The sequence below is a fragment of the Leuresthes tenuis genome, unplaced genomic scaffold, assembly GCF_036924035.1.
Source record: "Leuresthes tenuis unplaced genomic scaffold, fLeuTen1.0.hap1 SCAF_14, whole genome shotgun sequence".
NCBI classification, from domain to species: Eukaryota; Metazoa; Chordata; class Actinopteri; order Atheriniformes; family Atherinopsidae; genus Leuresthes; species Leuresthes tenuis.
The window spans coordinates 18,658,542-18,680,799 of NW_027325368.1; the positions used below are offsets into that span (position 1 = coordinate 18,658,542).

At 41.6% G+C, this 22,258-nt stretch overlaps 2 protein-coding genes across 3 annotated transcripts in view; one reads left to right on the plus strand and one right to left on the minus strand.

Moving 5' to 3' along the window:
- Window positions 1-9,022, plus strand: part of tox (thymocyte selection-associated high mobility group box) — a 40,334-nt gene extending 31,312 nt beyond the window's left edge. For both annotated transcript variants that reach the window (XM_072363638.1, XM_072363639.1), the window contains 6 exons: window positions 334-576; window positions 2,426-2,650; window positions 3,625-3,705; window positions 3,794-4,288; window positions 7,474-7,634; window positions 8,004-9,022. In XM_072363638.1, the coding sequence (XP_072219739.1) occupies window positions 334-576; window positions 2,426-2,650; window positions 3,625-3,705; window positions 3,794-4,288; window positions 7,474-7,634; window positions 8,004-8,040 (1,242 nt within the window). In that variant the 3' untranslated portion in view covers window positions 8,041-9,022. The remainder of the gene's footprint in view (window positions 1-333; window positions 577-2,425; window positions 2,651-3,624; window positions 3,706-3,793; window positions 4,289-7,473; window positions 7,635-8,003) is intronic.
- Window positions 9,023-13,594: 4,572 nt separating this feature from the next.
- On the minus strand, window positions 13,595-22,240 carry lrrc53 (leucine rich repeat containing 53). Its single transcript, XM_072363901.1, has 8 exons — window positions 19,636-22,240; window positions 19,356-19,484; window positions 19,012-19,110; window positions 18,722-18,897; window positions 18,335-18,498; window positions 18,029-18,218; window positions 17,586-17,778; window positions 13,595-16,004 (listed from the first exon to the last, which is right to left on the minus strand). Exons 1-8 carry the CDS (start codon window positions 19,640-19,642, stop codon window positions 13,615-13,617), a joined length of 3,348 nt encoding a protein of 1,115 aa, XP_072220002.1. The 5' UTR covers window positions 19,643-22,240; the 3' UTR covers window positions 13,595-13,614.
- Between the last annotated feature and the right edge of the window lie 18 nt (window positions 22,241-22,258).

The following is a 22,258-nucleotide window of genomic DNA, read 5'->3' on the forward strand; positions in this document are numbered from 1 at the left end:
TTTGTCTCCATTAACATCTGATGCTCTCTTAATTTCTTGTTAGAGCTTATTTGTTGCTAACTTTGATTTGCTTTTAGATGCTTGACAGATTGAGTGCAACTTTCCATTCCACATAAACGCAAAGTCATTTGTTCTACTAGTGGTGAAAAGAGATGTTTTGTGCTTTAGAGCATAAAAACATGTGACAGTAGGCCTCGTGAACATTTAAAGCAGCATAACATGGGCTTGTTAAACTCCTGATTAAAAGAAAAAGACAGGTTTGCAGGCTGGAATATTATACAGATGCACAGTAAATCTAATCATTATCTGTCATCGTTTTCTGTCTTCGCTCAGATGCAGCAGATGGTGAACTCAGATTCTCGGTTTACCAGCAGCCAACAGCCAATCGAAGCAGCACTCGGACCCAGGAGCCAATCAGGCATGAGCCAAAGCCAGTTGTCCACTATCAACCAATCCCAGCTGGGGCTGCACGGGAACTCTGTTCCCCATAATTCCCCTTCACCTCCTGGAAGTAAATCTGCTACACCATCTCCCCCCAGTTCAGCACATGAAGATGACAATGATGATGGACTCAGGGTAAAATAAATTAAAAACGCTCACACACACGCACACATACATACAATTCGCACAAACACGTGTAGGCACCATACCTCCTGTTTGTATGAGTCATTGTGTCATATCTCACTGAGCTGCAAGCAGTGAGATATGTAACTACCATTTTTGTTTTCTTTGTGAGTGTTTGTGTGAATGCATGTTGAAAGTGGAGCTTCATAATGTTATGTGTCATAATACACCCATTTTCCCCATCATATCAGCAAGATAGAAATCAGCTCTCTCACTGCAGGCTGTCCCACACAGACACATAACAACAAACTGACTTCTCATATTCTGGGGAAATGAAACCATTACTGCCAAATAATATTTAGCAATTTTGTCAGGAACTGTAGATATGTAACATAGGAGCCTCGCGTTACCTTTACGGTTCAATCCTGAATCTGTAGACAAAGGCTGCTTTGGTGACATTATGAGTGTGTGTTATTGATTTTATGTAGTTCACCAGTTCTAGCCACTATCCACGGGTAAAAACAGGTAAACTGTGTTTGTATGTTGAAGGTACGCTCATCAGCTCGTCAATGAAGAAGGAAATAGGAAATTTCTGAAGGAATAAACTTACATTAACTTGTAATGTAGATTCTGAAGTGGATGCAGTTGGGGTCATTTAAGATGAGCAGTTTCATCACATATATTTTCATGCTGAAGGGGGGGGGGGTCGTTTTCAGCTGCGCTGTTTTTGGGGACCTCAGCTGAGCAATGAGCAGGGGAGCTGATAAAATGCTGGCCTGTGTCATAAGGCTGCTTTCAGTCAAGTTTGATCAAGCCTCATCCATAAACTAACAAAAAAAAAAAAAAAAAAGATTAGCTGAGATTTTCAGTGTTAAGTTAAGTTATTTTCATTTAGAAACATTTGATCTCCTATTGCTAGTTTTATAGAAAGCTGCTGTTGATCCAAGTCCAAGTTGTATTGATGAAAACGTTATAATTTTTCTCTTTTTTAAGAATGATTGTTATCAATATAAAAGTGACATGAACGAAGTCATTCCCTTCTGGTTTTGCATCACAGTCCTTGGAACTGGAAGATTAATATTGTCAAATATTGCACCAATCGTGCTTTTCCTGGTCTCACTTTATTATTGATGTGTCGTCCCAGTTTGTGATGTCGTCCCTTTTTTACACTTTTTTAATCTCTTTAGCAGTAAGAACACTGTGGCATTGATTTCATGATGCGGGAGGTAATTTTCTATCACTAACCTGCTTTAACATTCCTTTTAGCTCAAATAAGAGCTACAGTTCTGCTTTAATACACTTAAAATTGTAGTCAGTGCGTTATAAACACATGGTCCTGATGTAGGTTCACGTCATCTCTATTTTTACATGGATATCTGCAACTTTAAATACCACATAGGTTGATTCTGTATTAGGTTATGAGCAGGACAAAATGTTCTCCGGGCAGAATAGATCAAATGTGAAGGCTGATATGCTGCTTTAGTTGTGGTCACATAGCTACATGATCTGTATATAACATCTATAGCTTTTACCACACTTGGAGATTTTATCAGTTCTGCTGACAGGTGGGGAGTTTCCCTATGATTCATCTCTGCGGTTGACTGATTACTTAGCATCAAACAACAACAGTGGAGGTTGGATGAAAGTCGTGTCGCATGTAGTTTTTTTAATATGATTATCAACGTAACACCCAGCATTTTCCACTTTATGGGTCATTTAAAGGACACACTTTATTTTCCGTGCATTTCTGCTCAGAAGTGAGCTCACTCCAGCTACACTGTCCAGCTAAGCATTCATCAGTATCAGTACACTCCTTCTTTATAATGTCTAAAAGTCGTTGTGTTCGTCCACTTGTTTACAGGGAGAGAAGCGCCCCGCCACAGCAGACATCGCCAAGAAACCCAAAACGCCAAAGAAAAAAAAGCGAAAGGATCCCAATGAGCCGGTTAAGCCGGTGTCGGCCTACGCCTTGTTTTTCAGGGACACACAAGCTAACATCAAGGCCCAGAACCCCAATGCCACCTTCGGGGAGGTGTCAAAGATTGTGGCCTCCATGTGGGACGGCCTGGGAGAAGAACAGAAACAGGTACGCTATGCTGACTGTTGTCTTTTTGTTGCTTTGGATTGAGTTGCTGTGGCAGCTTCTCTGTCTAACTGACAAAGCTGGATCCAAACAAAAAGGACAGTGAAACCCCGGTGATGGTTACTTAAATAATTTGATTGAGCAAAGAATGTCAGGTGTCCTATGTCCGAAAGGGGCTTAGATTGTTATACTAGATCCCTGCTGTATTATGAAAATCATGGCCTATGGAAGTGATTTATTTGCTAAATACAGTTGACTTAACTCTTAACTCTCAGTCACTATAATATCATCACAATTGCAAAGGAACTGAAAGTGTGTCAGCAAACCCTCTGCTAAAAATAAACATTTGTTTTTGTTTTTGTTTTTATTCACTGCCATTAGTATCTGTTGTACTGACTGATACCTTTCCACAGACTTTGGTGATCAGGGTGAAATTTCTCCACTGATTGCCAATAAGTGTTTGTTGAAGATATTCATGTTCATCAGTCCGAAGATTGTCTGAACAAATGAGTTAATAGATGGTGTGTGACACTCGTGTCTTCCTCTATAGCCTTAGCTGTGCTTTTTTTTTCATGTCAGGTGATGAATTTCAGCTTGGTAACATGCTAAATGAAGACACTGAGCATGGCTTAGAGCTCCTGTATCTTCCAAATATTGTGAGAATGTTGACAGCGTTGTGCTTGTGTGTCCGCTGCATCTGTGCACAGCCTCACAGAACCACGTTTTTATCCTGTTTCAATAATCCACACACTGAACCAAGCGCAGGAAAAGGGGAATGAATAGTGACATCATCTTTGTGACTGAGGTGAACGGTTTAGCATCAGAGAGCGTCGGCTATAACAAAGCTGCTGGGACTTCCAGATAAATGACATGTAAACTGAATGTAACAATGTTCAGATTCAGAGAGAATGTGTTATTTCAGTTAAGTGCTATAAAGATACTATCTAATATCGTATATTGTGTTTAATTCTCTTCAGGTGTACAAGAAGAAGACAGAAACGGCTAAGAAGGAGTATCTGAAACAACTGGCAGCCTACAGAGCCAGTCTGGTCTCACAGGTGCAACGCGCACACACTGACACACGCGCATGTGTTTGGTTGTTAGAGTTCAGAAAGAGAAAACTAACTGTTTTTATTTGTTTCCCAGAGTTACAATGACCCTTCTGAGATGAAGCCACCCCACTCTTCTGCCACATCTTCCTCCTCTTCTACCTCAATGTTCACACCCAAACCTTCAGTTTACTCTGGTCACCCGGGCCAGCACTCTTCCTCCAACTCACTGGCCCACTCTCATCCTCTCCCTCCCCCTCAGCACCCAGGCATGTACATGACGTACCCTCACCCGTCACCCCCCACCCATGCCTCAAGCCCCGGTCTAGGCCCACATCTACCCCCTCCTCACACCCAAATCCACCCTCAGCTCCAGGCTCTGTCCTCCAGGGGGACAGTGCCGCGGGCCAGTGTGCCCCACCAGGGAGCTTTGTCCCTCGGTAATGTGGCGGCAGCATCTACCCCCCCTCTCCAGGTCAGCCCTCCTCTTCACAGCCAGGCGCACTTGGGAGGGCTGCACAGTCCACACCATCAGCACCAGCAGCTTAGTGGACACTCACTGGGAATGACACACTCCCCTGCCATCTCACAGGTCAGACTCACTGCAGCACGTAATCTTATAGCTTCATTTTGCCTGTTGAGATATTCCACTGTGAACCCATCTGTTCTTTAAGGCTCATTTACAGTGTGTGTCAAACTTTAAATCTGCCTGCTAATTTGATCGATACACACTATCGATCAAATTACCAGTCAGCTATTGTACGCTAGATACACTCGCTGCTACTCACGTCTGCCAGACACCAAAGTGACATAAAATGTGCTGCATACATCTCGGCCTCCTTATTTAGCAGACATGTTAGAGCTAATTATTATGGGTGTGTCTTGGATATTCAGTATTGGAATTTTTCCACCAAAAGTTTGACCCCTGGTGACCTTGTCTTCACTTTATGTTTCATCACATTGACGAATATAAAAATGATGCTTTGAATTGGTTCACTGTCCTGTTGAACTCGCTTTATATTTTCCACGTACACGTAATCCTTGCTTTCTGTAAACCCACATTTGGTTTTTAGAGGTACTATTTTTCCTTTTCAGCACACTTTGTTTACCTGCTCACATTTGAATCCTCTGTGATGTGAAAACATCAGACATAAAAAAGTGCATTTTAACACATAATTGTGGCCCGCCGCCGAGTCTCTGAGGCTGCACTCATTGATGTCAGTGATAATGAAAGGTCGATCAGGCTGGACATTTGAAAAGGAGTTAAACAACTTTTCATCGGCGAGGAAGAGGAAGAAATCCTTTTTTGATCTTTTCGCCGCAAGATAAGTAGAGTCCAGTGACAAAAAGAGAAATGACAAATTTTCAAATGCCCCTTTGTTACACAGCACGTACATTGCTTGGTCAAATTTTTGCACGATTTACTGCCAAAAGACAGCAGACTCGCATCAGTCGTACCTCTGTCTCATCAAAAGTCAACTTTTTAAATATGTCTGTGCAAGTCGCTTGTTACGTTACAGAAGAATGTTTGTCTGAGAGTCTTTTCAGGTGTTTTTTGATATATTCACCTCAAGTTTTCCGACTCTGATCGTCATCCGTCCGACATAATTTCTGTCTTGTTTTGGGGCTCCGTAGACGGCGTCCTCTGCAGCACGTTGTGGGAGAATACCACCCGGGAAACAGGCCTTTATTGACCCGCTGTCTTGACTTTTAGTTTTATTCTGGGTGTGAAAACAGAACTTTTGTGTGGAATTAGGACACACTTGATGTTTTATCTGTGCTTTTTGATGGGAACCTTTCTCTGTGGGTAACTAACCCATTTCTTAAGATCCCTCACACAGGCAAACCCATTTCCCCGATGTAACGACATCTCAAACAGCAAAACACACAGACACTCAGGAATTAGACCGATACTACAGAGGAATTGTATCTTCCAGATGACAGAAATTGTTCAGTCTGGGAGTTTCCTTTACTTCTGGTTGTTCCTGTGTAACTCAGCCTGTCAGCCTTCCCCTCTGCCTCCTCATCTCTTGCTGCCAGTCGGTTAGTTTGTGGTCATTTTATGAAGATCTGAGGTAAGTGCAGGGTGAGTGGCTGTAATGTGATTTTATATTAAATCTAATGAGAGCCCAGGAGATAAATATATATTCTCCAGAGTAGTTAGAGTGGGGGACAGATTACTGCTGAGTCTCGCTTCCAGTTTTGCCCATCTTTTTATAGCGCACTTTTAAATCCCTCATTCCCATAATCCTCCTCCATATTGCATGTTTTTAGTAAAAGAAGATTTTTTTTTAAAGTGAAGGGGAAAAAAAGGGAGAGGACTCGGTGACAGAGCTCCAAACTTTTTTTCTTTTTTTTTACTGGGTGAAGAGTGAGAACTGATGGGGGAAGGGAGGGAGAGACAAAGGAGGCAGATGGGGTTTTTGTGAAAGATTGAAGGAGAAGAATTTGCTCAACAATAGATGAATAGGTGAGGTAGAGGAGAGGAGGGGGAGGAGAGCGGGGGAGAACCAACCACCTGCTGTCCTCCTCTTTCTCCTCTTTCACTCACAACACTCAGATTAACTTCCCTTTCAGTCCCTCCCCCCCCCCCCTCCCGCGCACACACTCACGTCTGCACTTAGTCGCCGCGCACACTCATTTTTCCATTTCCCTCTCAAGTATCTTAAGGTTGGAGACATGCTCACCTCCTTCCTCATCTCCTCCTCCTCTTACCTTTTCATCCTCCCTTCTCCTCAGCCCTCCTCCTTCTGCGTCTTCACAGACACTCAAACCACAGTAATTACTGCTGATGAACCTGCGACTGATCCGTCTCCTTTTCACCTCAGTTGCATTCGGAGTTTTATTCATTTCCCCGTTCATCTGAAAGCTTTTTTTTTTATATAGGCCTGAAAGGCTGGTGTTCAGAAACCATCAGCTGTCTATGGATGAATTCTGGTTGAAGGAGGAAGTAAACAAGCCGCCAATTAAATCCACTCTATGACACTTTTACGCTTATAAGGCATTTTAACATGCTGCCACGTAATATGACCTCATAATTTGAGAATAGTCATTAAAATTCCACTTGAATAAGAGCCTTGTCTTACACTGTGAGGCCCCCACAGACAAATTTGAGACAGCCACATTTTTTTACCCCGAGGTTTTCCTCTAGTATCAGTGTCTGTTAAGTTGACCACAGATGCACAGACTAAATAACGCCGGAAGCTTTGCCGCTGAAAATGAATCTTCTTCCGTTATTCTTTTGATGATGTCGAAGCCGGCTTCTAAACGCATGTTCGTGTTGTGATTTCAACAAAGGAAATAGGTTTCTGGCATGGCCACATAAAGGGGCTTAAAGTACCTTAACTGTCTCCAGGAGTTTTGTGTCACAGCTGCTCCAACTGCTGGCCGTGTTGATAAGCAGGCGCCGAACAAGAATAACTAGCTTTCAGTGTGTTTTTTTTTTAGCACACCAGCGTGCACCTGTTCCCTTTCAGCTCATGCTGTATGTTTGCCTTGCGTGTCCCAATCTTTTTTTCAACTCTGTGAAGGCGAGCCACAGTTTCACTGCTTCTGATCTGAAAAAACAATATAATGTGGGGATCCAGTAGAAGCTGTTTCGCTTAAGTCATTTCCAGCACGTAACAAATTGATCTCGTCGGGTTGTTGCGGTCGCTATTGCAATCGTACGAAATCTGGATTTTCCCAGCTTATGATAGCAGAGTGCTGAACATCCTCTGTCGTTTCCTCCCTCCACAAAAGTTAAGAATTATTTTTCTTTTCTTCTTCGAATCACAGGGCTATGCCCCCGCCCTCCAGACTGACTACCAGTCAATGGGAGGAGGCATGCTGAACAGCGGAGCAGTGATGTCATCATCAGTGGACTACCACCAGCTGGGCCGACACACTCCGAACCACCACCCCTCTCTGGACTGGGGCACTGATTACCATGGCAACAGGTGGGTGGTAACCCTTGTGCACAGAGATTCAATTTCTCCCGGTTTTATTTAGTGTGCATGCTGGGGCGCTCTGACATCACTTTTGGTTGTGGCTTAGGTGGAAGTGAGAACCTACAGTTCTGCTAAGATATTCTTGTAAAGCGAGCTTGTTTTTACAATGTAAAATAACAGTTAGCAGAAATTCAGGAGAAAGCATCAAAGGTGGATTTCAAGGGCACCCACACCCCACCTTCTGTCGGTGTCCCTGCTGGTGTGGAATTTTGTCCATCTGTTGTCGGCTAAACTTTATTTAGATGAACAGATGTTATCGCTAATGTCTCTGTCTTTGTGTTCCTATCCTTACTCCTGTTTTCTCCTCTCTGCTTGCAGCGGTCTTCAGAGAGACAAGCCCCTGTATCTGAGCTAATCTCAGGACAAAATGACACCAAACATCGACCCTTCTACTGCCACAACGTGAACCTCCAGCCTTCATCAGCCCAGGCCAGCCTGGTCCCGCCCCAAACCCAGCGCGACCTCCAACAATGACCGGACTCAGCGGACTTTCAGACAAAATGTGAAATAAACTCGAGTTTAGCACTTAAAAATTAAAAAGCCCCAGCAGAGGAATAATGAAAGAGTTTCTGTGTGTATATCCACTATCTCTTTAAGGTAGAACAGTGTTAACAAAGTGACACAAACATCTGTTATTGGCTGTATCTTTTCTGCTGGTCATTCACTGCATAATGTTACCATTTCAATAGAAAATATGTATATCAGCGAGGAGAGGTGGTATGTCCCGTGCTGTGAACCATGCTGATAGGTGTATATACTCCACATTTGTCTAATTTCCTGTCTGCTCTGAAAATGTTCACATCTAGTTCCTCATTTTGTAAGGATGGTGTTTACCATCGGTTCCAAAAGGCTCCGAAGAGCATGTGTAAAATGCTGTAAGATAATTGTTTTGAGTTGTCAATTTAAAAGCCAGTGGTGATTTTTTCTTTTTCTTTTTTATTTTATTTTATTTGACCTCATAGTTGCTGTGCCCTTCAACAGCCAAAGCCAGAGGAGCGCAGCGTAAAAACGAAGGATTATTAACCAAATACTACTTAAACTGTGTTTCCCCTCTGGCTCTTTAGTTACACGATGATGCGATGCCATATGGACTGAAGTCCCACACAGACACAGAGAACTTGTGCTGATTGTGAGTGTTGAACCCGGCGGGTTTGCGCCGCTTTATTCGGCGAAAGACAAATGAGAGAAGGAATGCGGAACATCTCCCGAAGCTGTTTGTTGCCTGTTCAACCCAGGCGCTAACTGTGAATAATTGTGTAAGATTGGAGAACTTTCGTTGTTCTTTTGAAGAAATCTGATGTATTTTAGTCCCTGAAATAATGAAATGTCAAAACAACTGTTTGTTGGAAAAAAAAAAGAAAAACTCCTTTGTATGATGCCAGCTCCTCCCCCTGGCATATGTCTGTTGATAATATTGATTTGGATCCAAACTGTGTGTGAGTGTGCGAAGTGTTAATGAGAAAGCAGAGCGGCTGATTGGGTTGCATGGTCTCGTTTGTCATCTCTATTTCTCTCTGTGCTCAGAGGCTATTTAAGAAACTATAACTGTTGCTGGGTTTGGCCGTGTTTTAATGTTTTATTTTGTGTTTTTTTTTTTTTTTTTTTTTTTAAATCAACTTGAGGTTTGTTTTAGTGTTAATGATAATGCTGAGAGACGCATCTCTCTGTCACTCTGTATCTCTTTGTATTAATGTGTTTCTTTTGGCAGATAAAAAAAAAAAAAAGACTCTGGGCAACAACAACCATGAAGATTTTCTTATTTTTAGATTCTAATAATGTGATTGAGAATAAAGTCAGCGCTGCAGAAATGTGCAGACAGTACAACAAAAACCCGCCTCTTTGGTGCTTATTTCTGAGCAGTTGGTGAAAGTCGCTTTGATCGACCACAGCACACCTTTCGCTCCCATCACGACCTTTCAGAGTGCCTTTAAAGTCAAGCAAAATGTTGCGTCATTCTCTGGAAAGTTGGACGTGCGAGGGTTAAGAATATTGCTTCTTATTCTAAATTCACAGACTGAAGAGCCCGTCATTTTTCACAGAGGTTGGCAAAGACTAAAAGAGAAGAAGAATTAAGAGTTATTATTCACACATTTCTTTATCTTAAGGCCCTGTGCTGGTTGGGTGTGACGAAGCTCAGCCATACAGCAACTTTGCAGGAAGTTTGTGTATTTGTGGTACTCCACCTTCAAGTTGACTGAAAGAGAAAAAGACGAATGTTTGTTTACAGGGACCGTATCTTTCACGTTTGCTGTTAATTGTCTTGGGGCCACTCCGAAGCTCTGAAGGTTTGGTTATGATGTAACCAACAGTGGCTTCTGCCACGCATTAATTCTGATCAGGATTATTAGTCATTGTGGTGATGAACACGAACAGGTGCAATGATTCATAATTAATTAAGCCATGTCTGGGCATTTGTGTTGCATAATAAGAGAACTTTGCCAGAGCAGAGTGAAAATAATTTTATACATGGACATTTTTCCAAAGAAACAAGTTTTTGATGAGTTTGGGGGTGAGTCATAGCGAAAACAAGAGCCCACCAGGCAGTTAGTCGCCACATCCATTTCACACAGTTGCCCACGGTCCTGGTTACATGTTGACAGTATAAGGTGTTGGTGGTGGGGAAGTCCAACTTATGTATCAGTCAGTCACCCCGACACATGTCAGTTCTTTTTCTTTTTTCTGTTTTTATAAGTATCACCAAAGCATCCTCTCTAACAAGAGTTAATGGCTGCCAGCAAAACAGTCTCCGGCCTCCGGGCTCTGTCGACAGTTCAATCTTTAACCTAAAACGTTTAGAAAACATTTGGCCCTGCAAAATTTGAGGGCCTACTGCTTGTCCATGTTTTATCAAAGTGGCACAGTTTGTTGTTTTGTTTTTTTTAATACAAAAGTAATTGAGTTCATACTTTTACAGCCCTCTGACTCTGCCAACCTAATTAGTTATTTTTTCCCCTCATCTGTAATTATACTTTGTCTCCAAAGTGCCATTTCACCTCTATCCTCTCATAAATCAAAATATCGGTTGTGCTGAAAAGCAGGCCGTCTCTCTCTCTCTCTTTCTCCCCCTCTCTCCCCCTCTCTGTCCGCAGGCACACACTGCCCCCTACTGACCAAAGGATAGAGCTGCAACCAGTTCATCCATCCTCTTAACATTCGCCTCTATTGTACGTTTTAATCCATCTACTTGGGCAGATTTTGGTGTTGAGGGAAGGTAATTAAGGTATGTTATGTTAAAGTAATTAAGAGCCTTTATTCAACAGGTTCCTAGAGATTGTGAAAGATATTTTTTATTTGTTTTAGTGCTGTGTTAGAGCCACAATTTTCGGAGCTAAAATGTTTTGACTGCGCCTTTGTAAAACGCTGTTGAGCCTTTATGGGCCACCAAAGCAGGTCCAACCCCTTTAAGTTGTGTCTGTTGGGAGTCACCATGGGTCAGATCTCATCCTGCTTCATCCATTACTTCGCCCCCTTGCATGTTTTGCCCAGATCCAACAGGAGTAAATCAATTAGGACATTCAAAAGAATGATGTTCTATGTCTTATCCATGATCAAATAGTCTGATGTAAAAAAATTGCTAGACTAGTTGAACCAGTTTTTTTAAAAAAAATAATAACTTTGATTACTTTGTTTAAAATTTCATTTAGCAACATTGACGTTTCTTGCCTTAATTAACTTTAACTTTATTAATCTAAATTATAAGTCCTAAAAAAAATTAAAAATAAAAGGACTTTTGTACTTTTACAGCATTTTATTCGAAACACACAAAACCAGTTTTATTCACACGAGAGAGGCGGTGACGTTTCTGTGCTCCTTCGTGCACAATTTCATGACACTGACTGACTAGAGTCGAATTGCTTCAATTGCCTCACTCAGAGAAGTAGCCTGCATTTAACACTGTTTTCTGCTTGTCTCATCAGATAGATGCTGCAGTGAAGGCTGACATAAATAATCAAAGAGGTAGTGGGGAAGTTTTGTGTTAGTCCCTGCAGCTTGTAAGAGTTGGCAGATTCAGCACGGTAGCCATACAGCCTGGATTCTGTCAGAGATATAATCTGGAACTACTGGGAAGTCAGGAAAACTCAGGAGGTCAAGAGCATATTTCATTTTCACTTACAATCTCAAAAGATGAAAAGGAAAGGTTCACTGAGAATGATCTTTCTCTAACTAGAAAGTGAAGCAGACAACACAGCAGATGGAGCAGATCCAGAGCAGCAAATTCTTCCTCACCCATGGCCTTATTGATGGGAACTGTTTCAAGTTGTCAACTACAAGCAGGATTCTTATTAAGTCACGTATTCATCACATGAAATTAGGATGTGAGGTCTACTTTAGGTACTGTACTCGTGTGAGTGTGCATGGTTGTTTGTCTCGTTTGTCTCTGTGTGGCCCTGTGATGGACTGGCGACCCCTCCAGGATGTACCCCGCCTCTCACTCAGTGACAGCTGGGATAGGCTCCAGCCCCCCCGCGACCCTGAGTTGGATTAAACAGGTGTACAAAATGGATGGATGGGTCCAGTGAAAAACTGATGAAAGTGATCCATTCAATCTAGTTTTCTGTTTTATCTGCTGGCGTAGGCTACTTTCTGTTAAGATGAAAAATCTCCTGCATATACTGTAAAGGTATAAAACCTCAAATGACCTCAACAGTCTGTAAAAGGTCAGATCTAATGCAGCTGCTCTCCACAACCAAGGCCCTCTGATTCATCCACATGAGAAAGTATTTACATAGATCTCAGAAATTGACAAGTGTTGTGATAATCAACATAGTTCACCTCTTCCCTGAGACTTTTCATCTCAACTCTGAGAAACAACATGACATTGGTATGTATACCAAAATATTGTAATATCTTCTCCTTGAAATGATTTGTTCCAGCATTGAAACACAATTAATATGACAGTACAGTTATATTTGACAGTTGGAACAGTAAAGACTGGGTCAGTGACACAGCGGATCACAGTTCTGCTCAGCAGAGGGAAGAATTAAGCTCAGATAGTAACGACTTGGTAAGTGTAAACCTAACTCCCTGTGGGCAGCACTTACAGAACGGCGGTGTGACAAGTGAAACCTAACACAAGGCAAACCGCTGTCCTGGTGCCAAAACTGAAACCCAATCCAGCACCAACACACTGAGAACCCAGGAACTGGTTACAATCTGCACAGGGGTCAAATAAAATGGATTTACTGTTGTACCAGAGAGCAGCTGTGTTGTAAAATGTTTACATAAAAATACTGCAATATTAAAAAATACTTTTGCCTTTTTAATAGGAAGTTTCTCTGTACAGTCTTAGGCCATATCCAATTACAACAACTGACCAAAAGATTCCTAATTCGAGCCCATTTAGCAGCAATCCTGGAGCTCTAAACAACATCCCATGGTGTCTCATCTCATGAGTTTACAGACAACTGATCAAACTCAGCAAAAATCACATAATCTAAGAAAGTGCGAATGCCGATATTGATTTCTGAAGTCTATCTAATCTAATCAAATATCATGTGGAATGATTAAAAACCCTGGTTAATCTACTAAACTTATTTCACTGCAGACCTCAAGATGTACAACAACTTGATGAGGTGATGATAAATGGAAGACCCAGTAAAGTCATGAAATCCTTCCAAAGGAAACATTTAGTCATTGTTTTTGCTGAATGCTGTTTCCAAAGTCATGGATGAGCACTGAATTTTAAAAATGACAGCAAGGACTTTTTGTCTTCTACTCATTTATAAAACCAAAACAACATATAACATGATGACAATGCACTGAAATATCAAAATTACATTTTGTGGCAGTTCATAACATCACATTAACAATGTACAATATGAGGGCATCAGTCTCAGCCGTCTTATTTTCTGAATCTGGTGTTAAACTCTTCGTTTTGCAGACCTTTACCCATCTACATATAGAAAAACCTGCAATATGATGGGGACTGCTAGCGTATTTTCCGCTCTAGCGATGTGGGAGGGCGGCTGGATGTCTTTTCAGGAAGCACCAGCCTCAGCTTCCTCCTCGGGGAGGATCCTCCTTCCTCTGACAGGTACTCCTGCTGCAGCAGAGGAGCCACCGCAGGTGCAGCTCCTGGGGAGGATCCACTCGGTGTGGACATACTGGGCGCAGAGACACCTGATACAGACACACCTGTAACCTGCTTGCCTCCTAATCCCCCCGCTGCAAGTCCTTCAACTAGAGTCACATTCTCAGCCGGCATTTTGACTGTCGAAGCCCCAGGAACATGCTCAGTTTCTGTTTGACTGTTATTGTTTGATATATTCTCCACTGTGGTCATTGGTTTCACGGCCTGAGGGGTCACACCGGATATCTCATCCTGACCCTGGTCAGGGAGACTCTCTTTGGTAAAGGGTGTTTGGGATTCAGTTGGCAGCTGGAGCTGTCCTTCCCCAGTCTGAATACTTTGTGCTGAATCAGGCTTCAGTGTTGCTACAAGAGGAGAACCATTTGAAGGCAACTGGCTCTCAGATGGATTGGATGGTGTTGGATTAACAGCTGGGTTTGCTAATTTCAGGGGGTGTCCTTCAGTTTGGGAGGTATTAAGATGAGCTGTGTGTACTGGATTTGCCTGCAAAGTGTTAGCATGTGCAGAGTTAGTTAAAAGAGAGGGAACTGAAGACATGATCTCTCCAGCAGCTTTCCCACCAAGGCTGCCTGTAGCACCTCTTAGAGCCATGCTGGGTCCACTGAATGGTGTGCCAGGATTAGTGGGACCTTCAGGGAGCAGTGTAGTAGATCCTGCAGAAGTGGTGTTGAGCAAACGATTCCCTCCTTGAAGAGAAAGGCTGCTGCCAGTTGGTTGTGGGCCAGCTGATCCAAGCAGGGAGAAGTTGGCAGTACGGTTTTTGTCAGCGGAAATTAAGGAGAAGGGATGCTGGTAGGAAAGCTGAGTACTGCTCAGTGCCAATCCAGCTCCTTGATACTGAAAACTCTGCATACTTTGTGCCTGTGCACTGACAGCAGCAGAGACTGATTGGACTGAAGTTGTGGTGTTGTCTGCAGGTCTGGAGCTCTCTGGATGGGAATTCTCTGCCTGGTCACCTACTGCATCTTCCGGGCTATCTTGCTCACTTAGAGAAGTTGTCTTTTTCTTCTTAGCAGAGGTTTTGCTTTTCTGTCCTCCCTCTTCTTTTTGCTCGTCTTCCTTTTCTTTCTCACCTTCCTTAGCCAATCCTCCAGTCTTGGAGGACTTCTTAATTGTCTCTCCGGTATTTTTATTCCTTTTGCCAGATTTTCCTTTGCCTACCCTTCCTTCCCCTTCTTTACCGTGCTGTCTTTTCTCTTTAATTTTCTTGGAACTGCCCTTCTCAGTGTGGCCCTGCTCATTATTTCTCCTTGGAAGGACTTTGCTTTTGCGAAGCGGGTTTAAGTTTAGTTTGACTTTCAGTAGGCGGCTGGACTGGACTTTGTGTGTCCTTTGCATTATTTCATCTTTGTCTCTCGAGTACACCGCTTCCTCCACCATCTTTTCCTTACCTTGACTGATTCTAGGACTCCCCAGATCAAATGTAACATTTCTTGAGTCTCTTTTCAGCTCTGTTCTCTTCGTGTTGTCAAACTTGTGAAGACCATTTTTTTTTCTGTCAACCAGCCTGTCTTGAGAGGGGAAGTCAACAAATAGTGCAGAGTCGGTTGGATTGGAATGAATCCTCCCTTGTCTCACATCGTGGTCTGATGGTCTGTATGTCCTGTTGCAGCTCTTGCAGTGTAAAGTCTCATAACCTCTGACTTTTGCCTCCACATTAGCCCTGTGGTTGTCCATGTCTTTGCCAGTGTTGTAGGATAGCAAGGTTTCTGTTCTCTGACTTGAAATTTCTCTCGGTGGATGCAAAGACGAGTTTGTATTGCCATGTAAATTAATCTTGTCCCTGCTCAAGTTTCCATGCTGAATATGTGTCCTCCTCCTCTCCTCTTCCATCATCATTCTCCTTCTCCTTCTTTCTTGATCTCCTTCCATCTCAATTCCTCCGTTCATCCAGTTGTCCCTTCTCATTGGGTTTGGCATCATCCAATCAGTGTTACAGTGAGGGCACTGTAAATAGCCGCCATTTTCCTCAGCTCGAGACCTAAAATGTCCACCATGACTATGTGTCTTTGAATCAGATATCATGGCTTCCTTATTCCATGGCTGACTGCTGTTGGCTTGCAATAGAAAATCCCTTCTCCTCTCACTAACATTGAGGTGACTGATATGATTAGCCACAGTGCCGTTTCGCTCTTCTTCCTCCTCCAGCCTTCGACTTTCTTTCAGTTTCTTCCTTCGAGACACTTGATAGTAAATAAAGACTGCCAACAGAGTCAAACCAACACCACCTGAGACACAACAGGACATAAATTAATCTCTTTTCACATTCATTATATCACGTTCAAGAGTTCTCTATGAGGACCTGGCAATGTGAACATTTTTGAGTGGATCATTTTCCATCAAAGTTAGAACTGTTTGCATCAGAGGAATGGTTCACGACAGTCAAGCAAACTTAAAGAAGCTTTAACAAGATTTGCAAAGACCAAATGTTCTTGATGGATCATATGTTAAAGTCAGAGCAAAGCAAATTCAGAGATTTGTATTTAAACATGCTATATGTGTTGCTTAAAACACTGAGTGATTACCACAATTGTGGAATTGTGTCGTTAAACAGATTTTCATTTGTTTTAAGCTTGTGATTTTTTTTGGGCACATCTAAAATCCAAGTTCCCCATCTTGGACCCCATTTCAGACACTAGAAGGTTATAAGAATAAATAGATCTACTACAGTTCAGGACTGTTCTGCCATTAATATTTTCTTGCATAACTTAGGTTCTTTTAAATTGCAGAGGAATGGTGATAATAGTTATAAAGGGTGAAGCTGAAACACGGAACCACCACATTTCTTGCAACACACTAGCGCATACAAATCATATTGTGCTTGGTGGATTGAAGGGCAAAATATTGCAGTTGTTACAGGAATGTATGTGCACATACAGGAGTTGCAGAATGTAGAAGTTCAAGGGCTGCACCTACTCAGAGAAGCTGAGTTTCAGGAGAAACTGGTCAGGGAGTGCTCAGAGAATTGATGTTGTGTACATTCATGTTGATAGAGAGTATAGGATCACCTCCAACACCAGTCTGATTTTTCCCCTGGTATTCCCATTATGAGTTACACTATTAAACAATGTTGATAATTTCGTCAACAGATGACAGGTGACAGAAATAGTTAATATCTGCAATGTGCACTTGTAATTTTTCATCTGACCAGTTTGCTTTGTCATAAAAAAAATCATCAATGTGGTCCATTTGAGCTGAACTGAGATCTGTCTTTATTGGACATACGCCCAGTGTCTCACAGCAGGAAGTGCTGCTCATTTTCTAATGATTTTGAGACCAACACAGTGATTTTTTTTTTTATTTATTCATGTTTAGTCACGCTTTTGCATATTTTTGTTTCTTATATAATGAATATCACCATAAGTATTATAAGTATTCTTAAAAGTGTAATGTTAAATTATTAAAGTTTGCTTAGAATCTCTCACAATGAGCAAACTTTAAAGTTACCATGCATACAATATTCTATATTTGTGTTTTAACAATGTGTTGCTGTGCATTGTTAGATTTGACGATGCACAGCAACAACTATCACTGAATTATTTTCTCAGTCAAGTTCTTGTGTCTCCGTTTTTGCATTAGTTCACTGTATATTGTCTCACATTGTCTCTTTTTGATAAAATGGATGCGTCTTTCATTGTGCATTTAATTAATTTCTGCATCAAGTTAAGTAGAGGTAGTTGAGAATTTTTAGTTGAAAATATGTTAGTAGATATGTACGTATATAAACAAGGGTTACTGTACTGTTATGTGGCATAGATGAATAGAACCAACTGAAAATTGTTTTTCACTGGGGTGTGTATCATTCTCACCAATAAAGCAGATGACTGCAGTGATGGCCAGATCTCGAGCATACAGCTGAGGTGTGATGCTGCCTCTTGTCTCTATCTGCACAGTGATGTTCTGATTGGATGGGACACAATTGGCTTCGGTCAGTTCCAGCACTGTGGTTACAGCCGGGTTGTCAGCACTCACACACACCATCTTACGCCCATTATAGAGAGTCTGAAAGTAGCAGTGGTAAAAGATGTTTAGTTTATGTAAACTAGGTCTTTACTGATTAAAATGTTTAATATTTCAGCTGATTGGAACCTCGTTTTACAGCTGCATGAGCCACAGCGTCTAGACAATGGATTACGTCTATGTATCCTCTATTATGATTGTTTTGATTATTATAATTTGTTTTGAGTGGCCATTAATGAAAGAAGTGAGATTGCATTGCTGTTTTGCATAGATTGATGAGGAGCTCCCACACCTTGTCAGGTTGTTGAATGAAGGTGGACAGAACTGCAGCCAGCTCCAGCAGCTCACAGGTGCAGTTCCATGTGTTGAGGTCCAGGCTGAGGTTCGTCAGCCAGCTGAGGTAGGAAAAAGCCTCAGCAGGAGCAGCACTCAAACGGTTTCTGGAGAGATCCAGAGTCTTCAGACTCACCAGCCCATGAAAACTAAGACCACAATGAATAAAAAAACTGATTTTTTTTCTACAAATGTCGGGCCTTTTGGTACTCTTTTTATTTGAAAAGAAAATGAAATTAAATCAAAGAGGAAATTTGTTTTAAACCTGGTTCTCTCCAGATTATCAATCAGATTATCTGACAGATCCAGAGTCTCCAACTCTCTGAGGTCATTCAGAGGAAATGAACCAGAGTCCAAACTGGTGAGCAGGTTTCCCTCCAGTTTCAGGCTAAGCAGAGCTTTTGTGCCTTTAAACCAGACAGCCTGGATCTGCACAGCAACCAAGAGAATCAATTCTTTCTTCAATTACTTATTCCAACAATGCGCTTTTAGAGCCATAACATAAACCATGACATACACCTGAGATAACTTAAAATTTAAAGATAAAACTTAACTTAAAACCTGAGAAATAACCACAAAATCAGTCTATCAAAATAGAGGACACCAACAGCATTATTGCATTTGCAATACCTTCCCATTCAAACGTACCCACCATGCTGATGAGGTTATGGCCCAGGGCAAGAACCTCCAGCTGTGTAAGATTGGTCAGAGCTCCACCCTGCAGAGCCTGGCTGGTCAGGAGGTTATGGTCCAGCAGTAAGGTGTGAAGGAATGGAAGGTTTCTAAAGGCCTCCTCACCAAGCTCTGAGATATGGTTATGACTCAGACCTGAGCAACAGACAGATGTGTCTGAAATTCAACATTTTCAAGTCTTTTGCTGTAGAATGTAAAAGATGCACTCAAACTGTAAGTAAATAAGTAAAGATCCACATTTGTTCTGACCTATAACGGTAATGTTGGTGAGGCCAGACAGCGAGTCAGGCTGGACCGTAGAGATGGAACCCTCGGTGAGAAGCAAAGCCTGAGTCGAATCAGGAGCATCTGGTCACACAAACACACACTTACAGCAGGTGCTCGTGGATCACTTGGCTTCAATATACACTTAATGATACATATCGTTGGATCACACAACACCAGAGGATCATTTAGTAACTCCACTGATGTTAACATGCTGACACCAAAGAATTGATTAACGAATAATATTTAAGTTTATTTATGATAACATTTGTATTGAAGCAGCATGCCTTTAACCATTGACTGTGACTAAAATAGCTTGGATTTTTTACCAATAATATGAGTCAGTCTTTGACAGATGACAGCTTCCTCAGAACAAACCACGCAGGAAGCCGGACATGATGGTACAGCAGACACTTGCTGGGCTCTGATGACTGACAGCAGCAACATCAGCAAAACACCTGGACACAAATTCAGAATTATTTATTTTTGTCTTGGCTCAACTTATTTTGATCAGAATTAGCTGGAAGTTAATTTCATTTATATTTTTCATTTTCAATTATGATTTCCTTTTTTTTTAAGTGGTGTGAATCCTTTTGGTTTACTACTTACTGATCATGATGTGTTACAATGGGAGCACTGTGGTTATGAGGCAACATCTCTTCCACGGGTCTGTAACCTGATACAGCTTCGTCAATGTCACTGTCAGCAACTGTTTGGCCTGAAAAGACATTATTAAAACACTAAAATGATCTCTCTGCACAGCTGAATGTAAATTCCATCCACCCATCACCCAGAACAGGAACAAATGGGTTTGGAAATGAAACAAAAGCCCATGGAAAACCGTGATTGAAGAGTGTGTTTAAAGATTTGGACCCTTGATTGTTACCAGCATCGTCGGTGAATATCTCCATCAGTGTGTTGTGACACATCAGGCATAGAATGGAATTAATCCTGACAACCTTATCTTTCTGTTTAGTTGAGAATAGAAAAAAAGGACCATTGTGATCAGTGCCCAGGACTTGAATGGATGTTATCGAGACTTTTGAATTTACCTTGCGACAACTAAAGCGCGTCCTTGGACAAAAATTAGGTTGACAAAAGCCAGCCTTTCTGTTGCTGTGTTTGTTCTGAGTAGCTGCCCAGACAAACATTGTTACATGTGATGGCAACACTCCAACATGTTTGTGTTTGTGTGTGGTGTCGTCAGGGGAGGTGGGGGTAGTCCCAAGAGGATGCTAACTGATGGATGACAGCCAGACATTGTAGCAGAACGAGGCTTATCGTGTTTCTGCTGAAGCTCTTGTATTAATGCACTTTCCTGTCGCGGGCCGTCCTTTTTGATGAGGAAAAGTGAGTTTCAGTATTTATGAACCAGTGGATCATCAGAAGGGCCAGTTTGTGACAAAGTGTGAAACTGTTACATCCTGGCAGGCTTTTATTTATCTCGCAAGAAAATGATTTATTCCAGTGAACTTAACACAGCCACTTACTGAGAGAGCATACCTCTAAACTTCTAAGATTAAATCATATTCAGGAATGATTAATGAGCTAACTGAGAGAAGAGAGGATGAGCTTTCTGAGTGCGGCTCCTGTTGTATGCCCCTTTGTTGTCAACATGGGTCTCACTGTATTCACTCTGTGGTTGTTTAGTACAACTTGATGGTCCTGTGTCATAAACCATCTTGATCTCCTTCGTGTGTCCGTTTTAATTTATATTGCATCGTTGTAATTGTTTTGCACTAAAATAACTAAAATAAGTAGTAATAACAAACAACAGAGTATGATTATAAAGTGACCTGCGAACACCAGAATTTTTTCTATCTGCCTGGCTGAAGCCCATGTGTGTTTGATGCATCCCTATGTAGTTGATTTTTTACCGTTTATGTCAGTTCTGTAGCTGTTTCACATCACTGTGCTTTGAGATTTGGATCCATATGAGGTCATTTTGCATTTATTGTTGTTGCTTTGAGGCTCTTTGTTACTTCAGCACTTGATAGGCTTAAAGTAGGCCCGTGTTGTTTGTTTTGCATATTTTTCCAATCAATAATATTAAGAATAATGAATTGACAATAAAACCTAATACATCCATTTAGAACTATTCTTAAACCTTGGTGGTATTGACTACATACAGTATGTTCATTGAAAATAACTCGGACTAATGTAAACAAGTGGAGACCAAAAACATCAATTTTGTCTTAATAATGACATAGTTGGAAGTGTAAAAGCCTGCCAGTGACAGCTATTGTGGTTGTTTAGAGGAATGATGTATTAAAGGAGTGCTTCACTGGCATGCTTTGATGACCTCAGTGCAAACAAATTTGAACTGGAAGACACAGAAGCATTCTGCTAGGCCAAATGATGCAGGTGTTCTCATATTTGTCTGGTTCCAAGGCTGATCTGTCACAAAATGACATCAACAGAAACATTAAAAATCCTTTTTAAACATTCTGAATTCACCATCATACTTTATTTGTCTAGTAAGCTTGTAATTAGCCAGTAATTAAAGTACATCCAACTGAGGGGGTTGCATGGGGTTGCATACTTTCCTCGTCAGCTGTCAGTTTTTGAACTTGTGTCTGATGTCCAACTACAGGATGTACATTCCTCTGTCAAATGGAACATAGATTTTCCTTGTGAGCCCAATTCAAAGCTATCTTCTCATCCTGTGAATTAAGTTTATTCAGTCCAGTCAAATCACCTGCATATCCTCACCATCCATCCTCATAGTAACGGTCACTAGATAGAGTCAATATCTCCAGCATACAGAGCAAGGATGCCCACAGCTTATTAGCAGTGTCTGTTCATTTTACCATCATTAATTTGTTATATTTGCTTTATTCAAACTGCTTATTTTTTTGTTTCTGAGCATCAATTGTTGATTGATCATTGAGAATCAATGAATTGTGTGTTCATTCATTGTCAGCCATCATTCTAAAATATTTAACAAACTGCTTACCTTTTGAACTGAACCCAAAGGTCCACCCGCTCTGATGACATGGTACACGCCACTCATGCACTGCTCCATAAGAGTGATGTGTTGCTCCGTTAGTAGATTTAAACTCAAAGCTTAATCGTTTACCGGTTGCTACAGAGCTGTCGCATGTTCTGTGTCTGAGTGTGTCGAGCTTAGGTTACCTGGCTGTTTCCTGAGCATGCTCAGTAGAGGTGACTGTCACCTGAGACACAGATGTCAAGTCTGACTCAGAAATTGGCCCTAAACTTCACACCTGAA